We start from the raw sequence: 12182 nt of genomic DNA, 5'->3' as shown, positions 1-12182 counted from the left end.
AGAGAATATATCCATATATATTCTCTCTCTATATATATATATTCCATATATATTTAGTTTACCACTAGTTACATAAAAGAAAATTACTAGATAGCAACAAAGGCTTTACTTTTCTTAAAAGATAATTTATTTTAGGAAGTCATCTTATGTGAACATCTTATAACATTGTGAAAACACCAAACACTACAATGAAGTTGTTTCACATATTTAAGTTTGGAAATATATCTGTCTGCTCAGTCATAAGAAATTATTCAGAGTAGTAATATAATAAAAAATATAAATATTAGTGGCTTTTTTACTCCTTCCTGGTGTTTTGAAATTTATATAGACATAGATATTCAAAATAGCAGCGAGTTGGACTTGATAATTCTAATACTTTAGGCATTATTAGATCTCTAAGCGAGTGGTCTGGCATTTGATATTTATAGACAATAAATATTTATTGAGAATATACTGCTGTGTAAGGTATATGTTTCCAAAAGCAAAATCTTTTATGCAACAGATACCCATTTGTATTTAATAGAAAGTCCAATAACTAGAATATAAGATATCAAAAATATTATTGATTTGATTTAGACAGATTTGTGCCACATAAACGTATTTTAACTGTCATGAATACCTAAATAGAAAAGACTTCTAGATTTCAAGGGTTATAAGAAAAAAATGTTTAATGCCAGAATATATATCTTTAGCAAAATATATTCAGAAATATTTGTACTGTTTTCTGTATTTTTTCTGTATCTTATTTTCAAAATATATTGGTAATATGGTTTTTGTTATTGTTAAACTGATGTCATTCTGTAGTGATAATAGAAGGAAAATAAAAAAACATTGGACAAAAACGCTTACTGGAGGTGCCAGAAACTTGTAAAGACATGATCCCCTAAGAGCTAGAAATGTTGGTGAGTACACACATTCTTGAAGGGGATCCTGCTCCCGTGCTTCACACCATCCCATGTAGACTATCTGCAAGGAAATTGAATATAATTACTGCCCTGAAAGTCTCATATCAGATGTATTTTATGTATATTTTTATATTTTGCAGTATTTTAATTCTCAACATTATCAAATTAATTGATGCCAAAAAGTACATTAACCAAGCTTACAGTCAATAAGTGAATATGAACCATTCATACAAGTTTATAATATGTTTTTATCAGCATTTATCAAGTGTTTGTTTATGTAACTCAATTTAGCATGAATTATATCTTCCACTCTTTATCATTTATGCTATAAAAATATTTCTTTGTAATAGAATTCATGGACTTATACTATCAGTTTCTTAATTAGTGACATTTTACTATCTGGGAATGTATTCCCAGTATAAAATATTCAAGTAGAGAAGTCAAAGAGAGATACCTGGTGTGATTACTACTGGTGTGTGACATACCACATCTCCATTGTGACTGATAGCATGGGATGAAAACCTTTCTTGCTTTAGTCACTGATCTAAGATGAATATATATCTATCAAGCATTATTCACATATAAAATGGCAGTGCCAACTCTTTTGCTTTTAGCTCTTAAATTTAGGTGAATCAATTTCCAAAAAAAAATCTTATGAGATAAACCACTCCTCTTTTCATCTTTTGATTGTTTTGAAGGTTAAACATGTACATAAACATTTATTAAATGAGTCTTACATATCTAAAACTGTATTCATATGTCATTCCATATCTCTTACCACAGTCTATGTGGTCAAAGTATCTGGGAGGATATATTTCCCATCTCATGTAACTTACTTTGTTTTTATGGTTGTTCTTTCCTGCTCTGACTTTCTTTCTTTCCTTGTCTTTCTTTTTCTTTTTTCTTTTTCTTTTTTTTGTTATGGTAAATAGGTTATTAATGCACATGCATAAGTAGGCTGGATTTAGTATCTTGTGCTTCTATTATTACCATTAAAAAAGGATACTCAAGTTAGACACATATGGAACAGTTGATAGAGCCCAGACTACCTCCTGTACACAAACCGGCAAACTCCAGCCTAGTGGCTAATGCCAAACAACCAGTTCACTTGCAGAGAGAGATAAATACCTTTGTAATGTTCCACCTACTTTAGGGGTTGTTTTGTTATGCACTATTACTGTGGTGAAAGCTTACTAAAAACAACAAAAAATTGAAATGTGGAATTTGAATTAAGATAACTGTCTTATTTCAGATTTAATTTTCTTTCTGCTATATTTACTCTCCAAAATAATTGTATTATCTATTATCTCATTATCACAGTTTGTCTTACAATAAGCCTGTGAGATATAAAGAAATTACAGAGTTACAATTTAAAAAATTAGCTTAACAAGTGAATCAAACTCGGTTTAAGTTTAAACTGAACTTAGAACCAAGGTCCCTTATTCTTTTAATTCTATTATGTATTCTCTATATATGCTTTGAAATCTATAATACAGCTATTCAGAGACTTCATTGGTTAGTAATCATTTAATAACAACCAGCTATAATAATTGATTATTTTGTATTGCTTATATGCCCAAGTAGATACTTAATCAGGCAATATCATGTTTTTTTTAAAAAAAAGTAATTTCATTACTCCCATTCCCCATTTGCCTTTCTTAAACCTAGGGATGTGTGTGTGTATATATATATATATATATATATATATATATATATATATATATACACACACACACACACACACACACACACACACACACACACACATATATACACATACACATACATATATACATATAATATATATATATATATATGATATCATTATTAAATGTTGGCAATCTCAATCAAATTTTAGCAAGTTATTTTGTAAATATCAACAAACTGATTTTAAAGTTTATATGGAGAGGCAAGAGATGCAGAATGGTCAGTATCATAATGCAGATGAACAAATGTGAAGGACTCACACTACCTGACTTTAAATCTTACTGTAAAGCTACATTAAGTAAGGCAGCATGATATTGGTGAAAGAATAGATAAATAGATCAATATTACAGAATAGAGAGACCAGAAATAGATCTATACAAATGTAGCCAACTGAGCTTTAACAAAGGAGCAAAGGCAATGCCATAAACAATGCTTTTAAATAAACAGTGCTTGAAAAACTGGACATTCACATGCAAAATAAATAAATAAATAAATAAGAATCTTGATGTAGGCTTTATACCCTTCACAAAAATTAACTCAGAATGGATCACAGACCTAAATATAAAACCCAAAACTATAAAACTTGCAGAAGATAACATGGAGAACATCCAGAACCTAGACTTCATTACACATTAAAAAAAAAAAAAAAAAAACCTTTGTTCTGCAAGAGACAATATAATAGAATAAGAAGATAAGCCATAAATTGCAATAAAATATTTGCATTACACATATCTAATAAAGGAATTTTATCCAAATATCCAAAAACTTTTAACAGTAAGAAAACAAATAACTCATTCCACAAAATGGGCCAAAGACATTAACATATACCTCACCAAAGAAGATATACAGATGGCAAGTAAAAATATGAAAAGATGTTCCACATTATATGTCATCAGGAAATGCAAATTAAGAAACAATGAGATACCACTGCACGCCTATTAGAATGGCCAAAACCTAGAACATTGACAACACTAAATGCTGGTGAGAATGTGGAGTGACACGAATTTTCATTCTTTTCTGTGAGAACGCAAAATTGTACAGAAACTTTGAAAGACAGTTTGGTGGTTTCTTACAAACTAAGTATTCTTTTACCATAACTTTCAGCAATCATGCTCCTTGGAATTCACCTAAATGAGTTGAAAACATATGTCCACACAAAAATCTGCACACAGATGTTTATAACCTGTTTATTTACAATTGTCAAAACTTAGATGCAATCAAGATGAGCCTTCTATAGGTGAACAGATATACAAACTGTGTTACATCCAAACAATGGAGTATCATTCAGTGATTAAAACAAATGAGCTATCAAGCCATGAAAAATATGGCGGGATCTTAAATGTCTATTACTAAGTAAAAGAAGTCAATCTGAAAAGGCTACAACTATATGATCCCAATGATATGATATTCTGAAAAAAAAGTAAAATTATAAAGAAAGTAAAAATATCAGTGATTGCTAGAGGTTGAAGGGAAAGGAATGAATTGGAGAAGCACAGAGGATATTCAAGATAGTGAAATTATTCTGTATGATACCACATGGTAGATACATGTCATTGTACATTTGTTAAAACCTATAGATTTTACAACATCAAGACTAAACCATAACATAAGCTATGGAATTTGGGTGATAATGACCTGTCAATGTTGAAGCATTAACTATGACAAATGTACTCTTCTGGTGGAGGATGTTTATAATGAAGAAGTCACACAGGCTGTGTATATATGGGAGCAACATGTCTGTGGGAAATCTCTCTATCTTCCACACAGATATGCAGTGAACCTAAAACTGCTCAAAAAATAAAATATATTTTAAAGGGAAAATTGTTATTTTAAAATATGTTATATTTTACATTATAATGGGGGGGATTTAAGAAGATGCAATATAGCATGTAACAATATATTTATAATAAATGATAAAACTGAAGCAAATGATACATCCTTGCAGCAAAATGATTATAGCACACTAAGTCTTTTGCATTTATTAACATAGGTCAACAAGTTCGTATTTCACTTTTTCTTGGCCAAAGAGAAGACAGACAGAACTCTTATCTGATCTCCCTGTGATAGTGGGGTCCTTAGTCTGTTGGCATAAGTATCATTTGGGAACTTGTTAGAAATGAAAATTCTTATGCCATTACCCAGACCTACTAAATCAGAAACCTTAAGGTTGGAGCCCAGCACTGTGATTTAACAAACCTTCCAGCTGATGCTGATGTGACCTTAATTTTGAACATATTTATCCTGAAATCAGGGAGTAAACCATCTGATTATGTCATACTCTCAAGAGCTGGTAAGGTTATGTTTTGCTGAGAATAGTGGGTTTTTTGTTGTTGTTGTTTGTTTTGTTTGTTTGTTTGTTTGTTTATGGCAGAGGAAGCCGTAGTGAATACATTCTAGTACTTGAAAGAGAAAAAGAAATGATGGATTCTTGATAGGGCATTTTCAAATAGAACAGTGGTGGACCAGCTGGTTGAAGACCAATTCTACTCCTTGGGACAACTGGAACAAAACAAGCAACAATTTTAAAAGGAGGATAAAAGTATTTTTAGAAAGTATTACAATGTTACCAAGTCATAAAGACTTAAGCAGCCCTGCTTCTCCTGAAGAGTAAAAGGCAGAGATATGAGTCATCTCCAGTTCCAGTTCCCCTCAAGGCATTTGTCCATTGCAAACAGAGGGGCTGAAATAGTGGATCTCAGCAGATTTAAAGGTTTATGCAATACATGTTGGATTTAAAGCCCTCCAGAAAAAACTCAGTAAGATACAACATAGGAGTAAAAATAAATGAGTAATAGGCTAGACCTTCTAAAGACTGGAGCCTAGTTCATAAGCACTCAGTCCTGACTAGGATGAGGTAAATTGTATTTACTTTGTTTTGCCTGAAATAAAAGTAAATCCTCTCTGGAGGAAGATAACATTATTCAGAGCCTCAAACTATGTCTGTAATTTTTAAAGGCAACGTCCGATCTTCAACCAATATTTAAAAGCTTTACGAGGAGACAAAAATAAATACAATTCAGAAAAACAGAAGATGAAACAGACAATAGAAGGAGAAAAAAACACACACAAATAGGAGATTCAGAATTTAGAGATATCAGACCCAAAATTTAAATCTACTATTATGATCAATATATGTTCAAAATATAGATGACTAGTTCACAAATTATAGCAAATAACTGGAAATTGCAAAATAATAAAACAAATATCTAGAAATGAAAATAAAATAACTGAAAGTGCAACTCGATATATTTGCCGGAAGTTTATATGCAGCTGAAAAGAGCATAGAATTAAGTAAATGTAAGTCACTGTGTAAAATAACAACATAACAATCAGTTGCATTTCTTATAATGAAAAAAACATTTATCAATCTCTCGATGTGTGTGCACACGTGCACATGTGTGTGTCCATGTGTGTGTTGGAAGGAGTTTAAATGCTACAACTGAACACACATGGAAGTAACAGCTATTTCTCAAGCCACAGCAATCTGAAATGTCTGCAGAAGGCAAGAGGATAAAACATTTTAAATTGTTGACAAAGGAGTCCTGGTTCGGTGGGACCCTCAGCTCACAGCACTACTTGCTTCGCAGAATTTGGGAAATAACTTCGAGTTCCTAAATCAAAGGAGAGGAGATATAATGTCTCCTAAATTAGTCATCTTCATGTTTCTAAGCATCTAAGAAACTCACATGTCTGCCTTTGCTAATGTTTCCAGGAGGTTTCTGACAAAATTGTACCTATATTCATGACACTATGTGGTCACTGCCACCACTGTGTACCTCACTGATATTTTCCCACAGTATCTGCTCCAGCTGCCTCTTGGAGAGAAGCCTTTCCGTGGACCCGTGGGCTTGAGTAGCAGATCGTCTCACTCATTTTATAATATGAATGCATCCTTTATTCCTCTTCCATTATTCTTTGCATTCAGTAGACACCATTCCCAGAAGCTGAAGCCATTCAGCTTGCCAGACTATGTCTCATCAGGGCCCTGATTTCATTTAGCAACAAGTTCACCCTCCCTCTCAGACAAGGAGGCCAGCCAGCTATCATTTCCGTGGTATAGCAATCAAAACCACTTCTTCATTCTTTATAAGGAAATTATTCTTCTGCCCAATCCCATTGTAATGTCAGTTACCCACTATTTAATAAATGTTTCATCAGGTAATTTTATAGGGGAGGAGGTTTTTATAAGACTTTTGTTGTGTCGATATTTCTTTATAAGAAATCTTAATAAAACGAATTTGAAACAGAGTTAAAAATGAGAGAGAAGTTACAAAATGGGCTAAATGTACCCTGCATGTTCTGGTACAAGCAGAAAGAAGTAATCTTCACTTTTGGTGAAAGGGCACGTGGTTAATTATGAGTTTACAAATTAACCTATTGTCATTTTTATATCAGCTGTAGAAAACCATCTTTTTTTCCTCTTGCCAGCTGCTTCCCTGAAAACCATGCTGAGCCAGCAATTACTGTAGCAGCACAAAGCTCCTCAAATGGGAGACCATGGAAATTACCCTGATTTGTCACCACAAAGGGTTGACTATAATGGCTTCTTTCAAGACATTGAAATTAAGCAGCTTGGGACTGTGCCAGGGTATTTTGGAAAGTAGCAATCAGGAGAGAAAAAAGAGACACCACTGACAGCACAAAAAAGCAGGTAGACTTGGCAGCAGGGGCCAAGTGCGTGACTAGGAATCAGGATGACCATCTTCTGGCAACATGTGTCAGGGTTATCTGCAATACATTGTTCATCTTAGATTGATCATTCTCTTACAAATAAAATAATTCTAAGCTATCTTGAGTCACAATTAAAGAGTAGAACAAGACGTTTTGTTTTTTGTTTTGTTTGACTAAGAGACATCTCAAATATAATGACATCCAAGTCTCCACATACATAAAGATAACATTTTCAGATTTTTTTAATCCGGACATTTTTCCTTCTTACATACACAAAATTCGAGTAATTAATTCAAGTCTCTGTTATAAATATTAAACTAAATACATACTGCAACAATATAACTTAGATTCCACTTTGGAAGACTGAGAATGAAAAAAGTAAAATAATGTTATATTAAAGAGTAGAAAGTCCTAAGGGAAACAAGTTTAAAATTAAACATAACAGGGTAAGGAAGTGAGGAAGCATTGAGAAGGGCTTGAAATTTTAGCTGATTTTATAACGTCCCACAGGGGAGACATGAGTACAGGCTTAACAGAACTGACAGTTCCCCATATACTTATCTACAAGAAGAGAATTAAGGCAAAGGCACAAACAAAGGCAAAGGCACAAACAAAGGCAAAGGCTGGAATGCAAGAGATTGATAAGATGACTTGGGGAATTGGGAAATCATGGAGAGGATAGATGATCATGAGACAGAATGCAGTATGCCCCCAGATGTGTATAGCCTTGCAGTCCATTGTAAAGACTTTGGCTTTTGCTCTCAGTGGGATGGTAAGTCACTGGAAGGTCTGAGCAGAGGAGGCACATGATCTGGTTTGTATCTGAGCAGTATCACTCAACTGAAAAGGAAGCAAGGAAAAAGGCAAAGAGGCCTGTTGGGACGCTATTGGTAGCAATTCAGGCAAAAGATGAAAGAGGCTTAGAAAGAACTGGCAGCAGAGATTTTAGGAAGTTATTGGACTCTGAATATATTTTGAAAATTGAATTTCAACATATGATGTGAAAGAAAAAAGTGAAGTTAGGGATGATACAATGGTTTTGACCTTTACAACCAGAATGCAGATGACCACTATAAAATGAGAAAGGCTTTGAAAAAATTAGCTTTAGAGAAAAAATCAAGAACTCAGTATTACACATTTTAAGACTATGAGCATTTTAAACTTAAAATGGGCATACGCAGAGGCAAATTTGGTAAAACATTGTGGAGTTCAAGGGAAAGGTCAAGTCTTATGTTGAATCTTGATTCTTCAGTTTAAGATTGATATTCAAAGCCCTTAAACTGGATAAATGTATGCAAAAGAGACAAGAGGCCCAAAGACAGAGTTTTGGAGCAGCAAGTTATTTGGGTGGCAGAAAAGAGGAGAAAGCCCAAGAAATTTTGATGTCATGAGAGACAAGTGAAAAGAGGGTGATTAGCTGCACGAAATGCTACCGACAGCTCCACTACCAAGAGGACTGAGAACTGATCATCGATCTAGCAAAACAGTGCTCATTTGTCTCCTTAGGACAAATTGTTTTTGGACTGGGCTCAAGAGAGAATGGGAGAAGGCTAACTGGAGACAGTTAATATACAATCTGTCTTTAAACAAAGTTTGCTCAAAACAGAGTGGAGAGTAGAGTGGTCATAAGAAAAATTTAGTGGAGGGGAAATAATGATGCATGAAGGCAGAGCTGCCAGAGCACTGTGCTTGAGTGAGCTATAGTGATAGCTGAGAGCTCATAATTTAGAGCAATAGCAGAGCAAGCACAGATGCAGGGAGCCAGACAAATGTGTTTGATTCTCCTCTGATTATTTTTATTTTCTTAGTGAAGAAAGGAGCAAAATTGTCTTTTAACTCTGAAGGCAAGTGTGCTGCTTTGGAGGGTTGAAGAGACAGCAGAAATTCATTTAAAAGAGAGAAAAATAATGGACCAAGAGAAGATAGAATAATTTGCGAACTGCTTTAGGAGTCTACTTGAGGTCAGCAATCATGAATTTGAGACATTATCATGGGTGTTCATTTCTCTTTAGCTATTTTTAGCTAAATGAAAATAGTTGTATAATGGAAGGAAAATTTGATTTATTATGGATTATTTTTCCCAGGAGAATAAAGAAAAAAGTGAGCTGAGGATAAAAGGGAGGGAATGATAATATTAATTGATCATAAAAATTTAAGCTGGGTAAGAGGCATAAAATAAATGAGGTAAAATGAAAAATGCAGGGATTCAAAGTTCAAGATTCCATTAAAGTCAGAATATTGTGGAGTTTGGGATACTAGAAGGACTAGGAATGATTAAAGGTGTCACTCTAGAAAAAAAAAATGTTTGAAATTTAGATTATAGTCACTTTGTGGTCCCTTAAATGACAAGGTGCTGGGAAAGGCCAAGGGGAGGAGTGGTAGAGAAAGTAAGAAGATCAAGGCGATTGGATAAGAGGGGGTCAGGAAACTGGAAAAAACAAAAACAGTACACTCTCCTATATCTTTTTTAAAATGAAAAAGATATTGAAGGACTAATTGTGGAGATATATATATAATGACCCAGAGACTAAAATTATCACCTGGTTGAGCAAATATCTGTAGGTAGATGTCTGGCATAGTGGATGGTAAGAGTGGATCAGAGAGAGAGAGAGAAAGAGACAGAGAGAGAGACAGAGATAAAGAGAAGATTAGAATGACAATATAATAGGAGCAAGCATAATGCCTATGTTTCTCCAAGTTTAGTAAGATGAAGAATTAGAGAAAGAAATTAGATACTGCTTGAGAGAACTATAGGATCAAATAGCTCTCCACAGGAAAACCAAGTGTGTCAATTAGCCTAGGAAGGTAAGAAATGCAGATACAAGAGCTAATAAAAAAAAAAAAAGGATTTGAAGATGACTGACCTTAAATTGTCTATATAATTTTTTCCACCTCTATGTTCAGAGTAGGGTAGTGGGAAGGAAAGAAAAAAAAAAAAAAGAATGTAAGTAGCACAAAGCAAGAAAATCCATACACAATAAGGAAAGTCAAACTTCTGTCTAAATTTGTTCCTCAAAGAGCTAAAGTTTTCATGAGACAAATTATTTAATCCATATTATTTATTTAAGTTCTCAATATTTGTGATTTATTAATAGGCATAGCTTTCAGTTTATAAATATGCAGGCCTGGGTGTTTAATACATTATTTGAATATAAGTGTATCTTTAAATATATATTACTGTAGCAAAGATTAATAAACTTTTGCTGTGACTAATATAACTCTATGAATAGGACATCATAAGCATGATTACAGAGAATTCTATTGTGGTCAATAATACATGTTTTAGTACCTTAAGCAAATTATATATATTTGAAATTATTATGGAAGCAATAAAACCAAATCACCTTTCTTATAATGCATTTAAATTTCATTGATATGCTGACATTATAATTTTTTTCTCATATATAATTTCACAGAAGAAAATGCTATAGATGTCATATATAAAAGAAATATATGAAGGAAATCAAAATATTAAAAATTTAGAGAGCTTAGTGAGAGATTATCTATAATTTAGTATTCTGATAAAGACAATGAATAAAGGACCATTGTGAAAATAAATAAGCCATTGAAATGTAGCAATAGTTGTTTTTAGAAAAGTATTTCATTCACTAACAGATTATTTTATTACAGAATAATTAGCTTCTCCTATAAAACTTTAAACTTGCATTTCCATTTAGTGTATTTTCAGTTTCTACATTTTGCTTAAATAACACAGTCTCCTTTATATTAAGACGTAGTTAAGTTCATATACAATTGAAATGTTGTGTCATAAATTCCAATTACTAAATGGTTAAAAAAGACAAACAGTAGCAACAAACACTCTTGGAACTCGATTCCTTGTTGTTTCACTAAAAAAGCGGCAGAAAGCAGATGAGAAAAATCTATATCGTCATATGATGTCTTTGAATCTACACTCATTTATAAATAATTATAGATTTAGTACTTTATAGTGGCACCTTATTTCCTTGATTATACCAAAATTTACTTTAGTTTTCTATTGCAGCTGTAAAAATTACTACACATTTAGTGGCTTAAATAGCACAAATTTATCATACTACAGTTCTATTGGTCAGAAGCCTGTTTCTAAAATCTCTTCCTTTATCACTTTGGGTGAATTATTTAACTGGGACCATATTTTGAGCTCCTTGAAAGTAAAGATGATTTATTCATATCAGGCTATCTAAACCTAAGAAAGGTTATCTTATAGAGTTAACAGAAAGAGAATGAATTGAATTGAATTAAACTTTTGGGATCTTTCTCTCTGTAAAATAAGAAAACTAAACTCAAGAATTTCTAAAACTAACTCTAAATTAAAGACTTCATCATATTAAGAAATAAGAAACTCTTATTCATCATAAGATACCTAATCCCAAACAAGAAAGGATAAAATGCTAAGATTTAGAGATAATTTTATTAAGAAAGGTGAAAAATACAGTTGGGTATCAAGAAAGGCTATATTTTGCTTTTTTTTCAGGTAGGTCTGAACATGTGACTAGAAATCACCAATGACATGTGAGCTGAAATGATGTATGTCAGTTCCAGACTAGGCTTCTCTATTCTATTCTTTCAAATTAATGTGTCTTGATACCAAGCCCCTAGCAGATGGTAAAGCTACAAGACAAGATTCTGAATCACAGAGCAGAAGACAGTTGCCTGCCTGTTAGGAACATCTATCTTGGGCTGTTGGGTGAGAAAAAAATCAACCTTATATTATGTGTATACTTTTGGAACTGTCATTATAGCAGTTTACCCTAACTAATATAATGATTAGAAAAAATAGTATTGTTATAATTAATTTAATTTCATTTTATTTCAAATGATAGGAGCATTATTATATTTTTAAACTGTTTTTATTATATAATTATATACTGTTCTATATCAAGAACCAAGAAGTGATAT

The 12182-nt window shown here is 32.7% G+C and overlaps 1 protein-coding gene across 1 annotated transcript in view; it reads right to left on the bottom strand.

The window, feature by feature from the left end:
* Positions 1-12182, bottom strand: part of SNTG1 (syntrophin gamma 1) — a 280357-nt gene that overhangs the window by 68212 nt on the left and 199963 nt on the right. Inside the window, exon 12 of the mRNA XM_011372125.1 lies at positions 850-966. Coding sequence (XP_011370427.1) covers positions 850-966 — 117 coding nt within the window. The remainder of the gene's footprint in view (positions 1-849; positions 967-12182) is intronic.

This window comes from Pteropus vampyrus, unplaced genomic scaffold (genome assembly GCF_000151845.1).
Source record: "Pteropus vampyrus isolate Shadow unplaced genomic scaffold, Pvam_2.0 Scaffold201, whole genome shotgun sequence".
In the NCBI taxonomy this organism is placed as follows: domain Eukaryota; kingdom Metazoa; phylum Chordata; class Mammalia; order Chiroptera; family Pteropodidae; genus Pteropus; species Pteropus vampyrus.
Note: the sequence above shows the minus strand (reverse complement) of the source record. Positions and strands in the feature narration are given on the sequence as shown.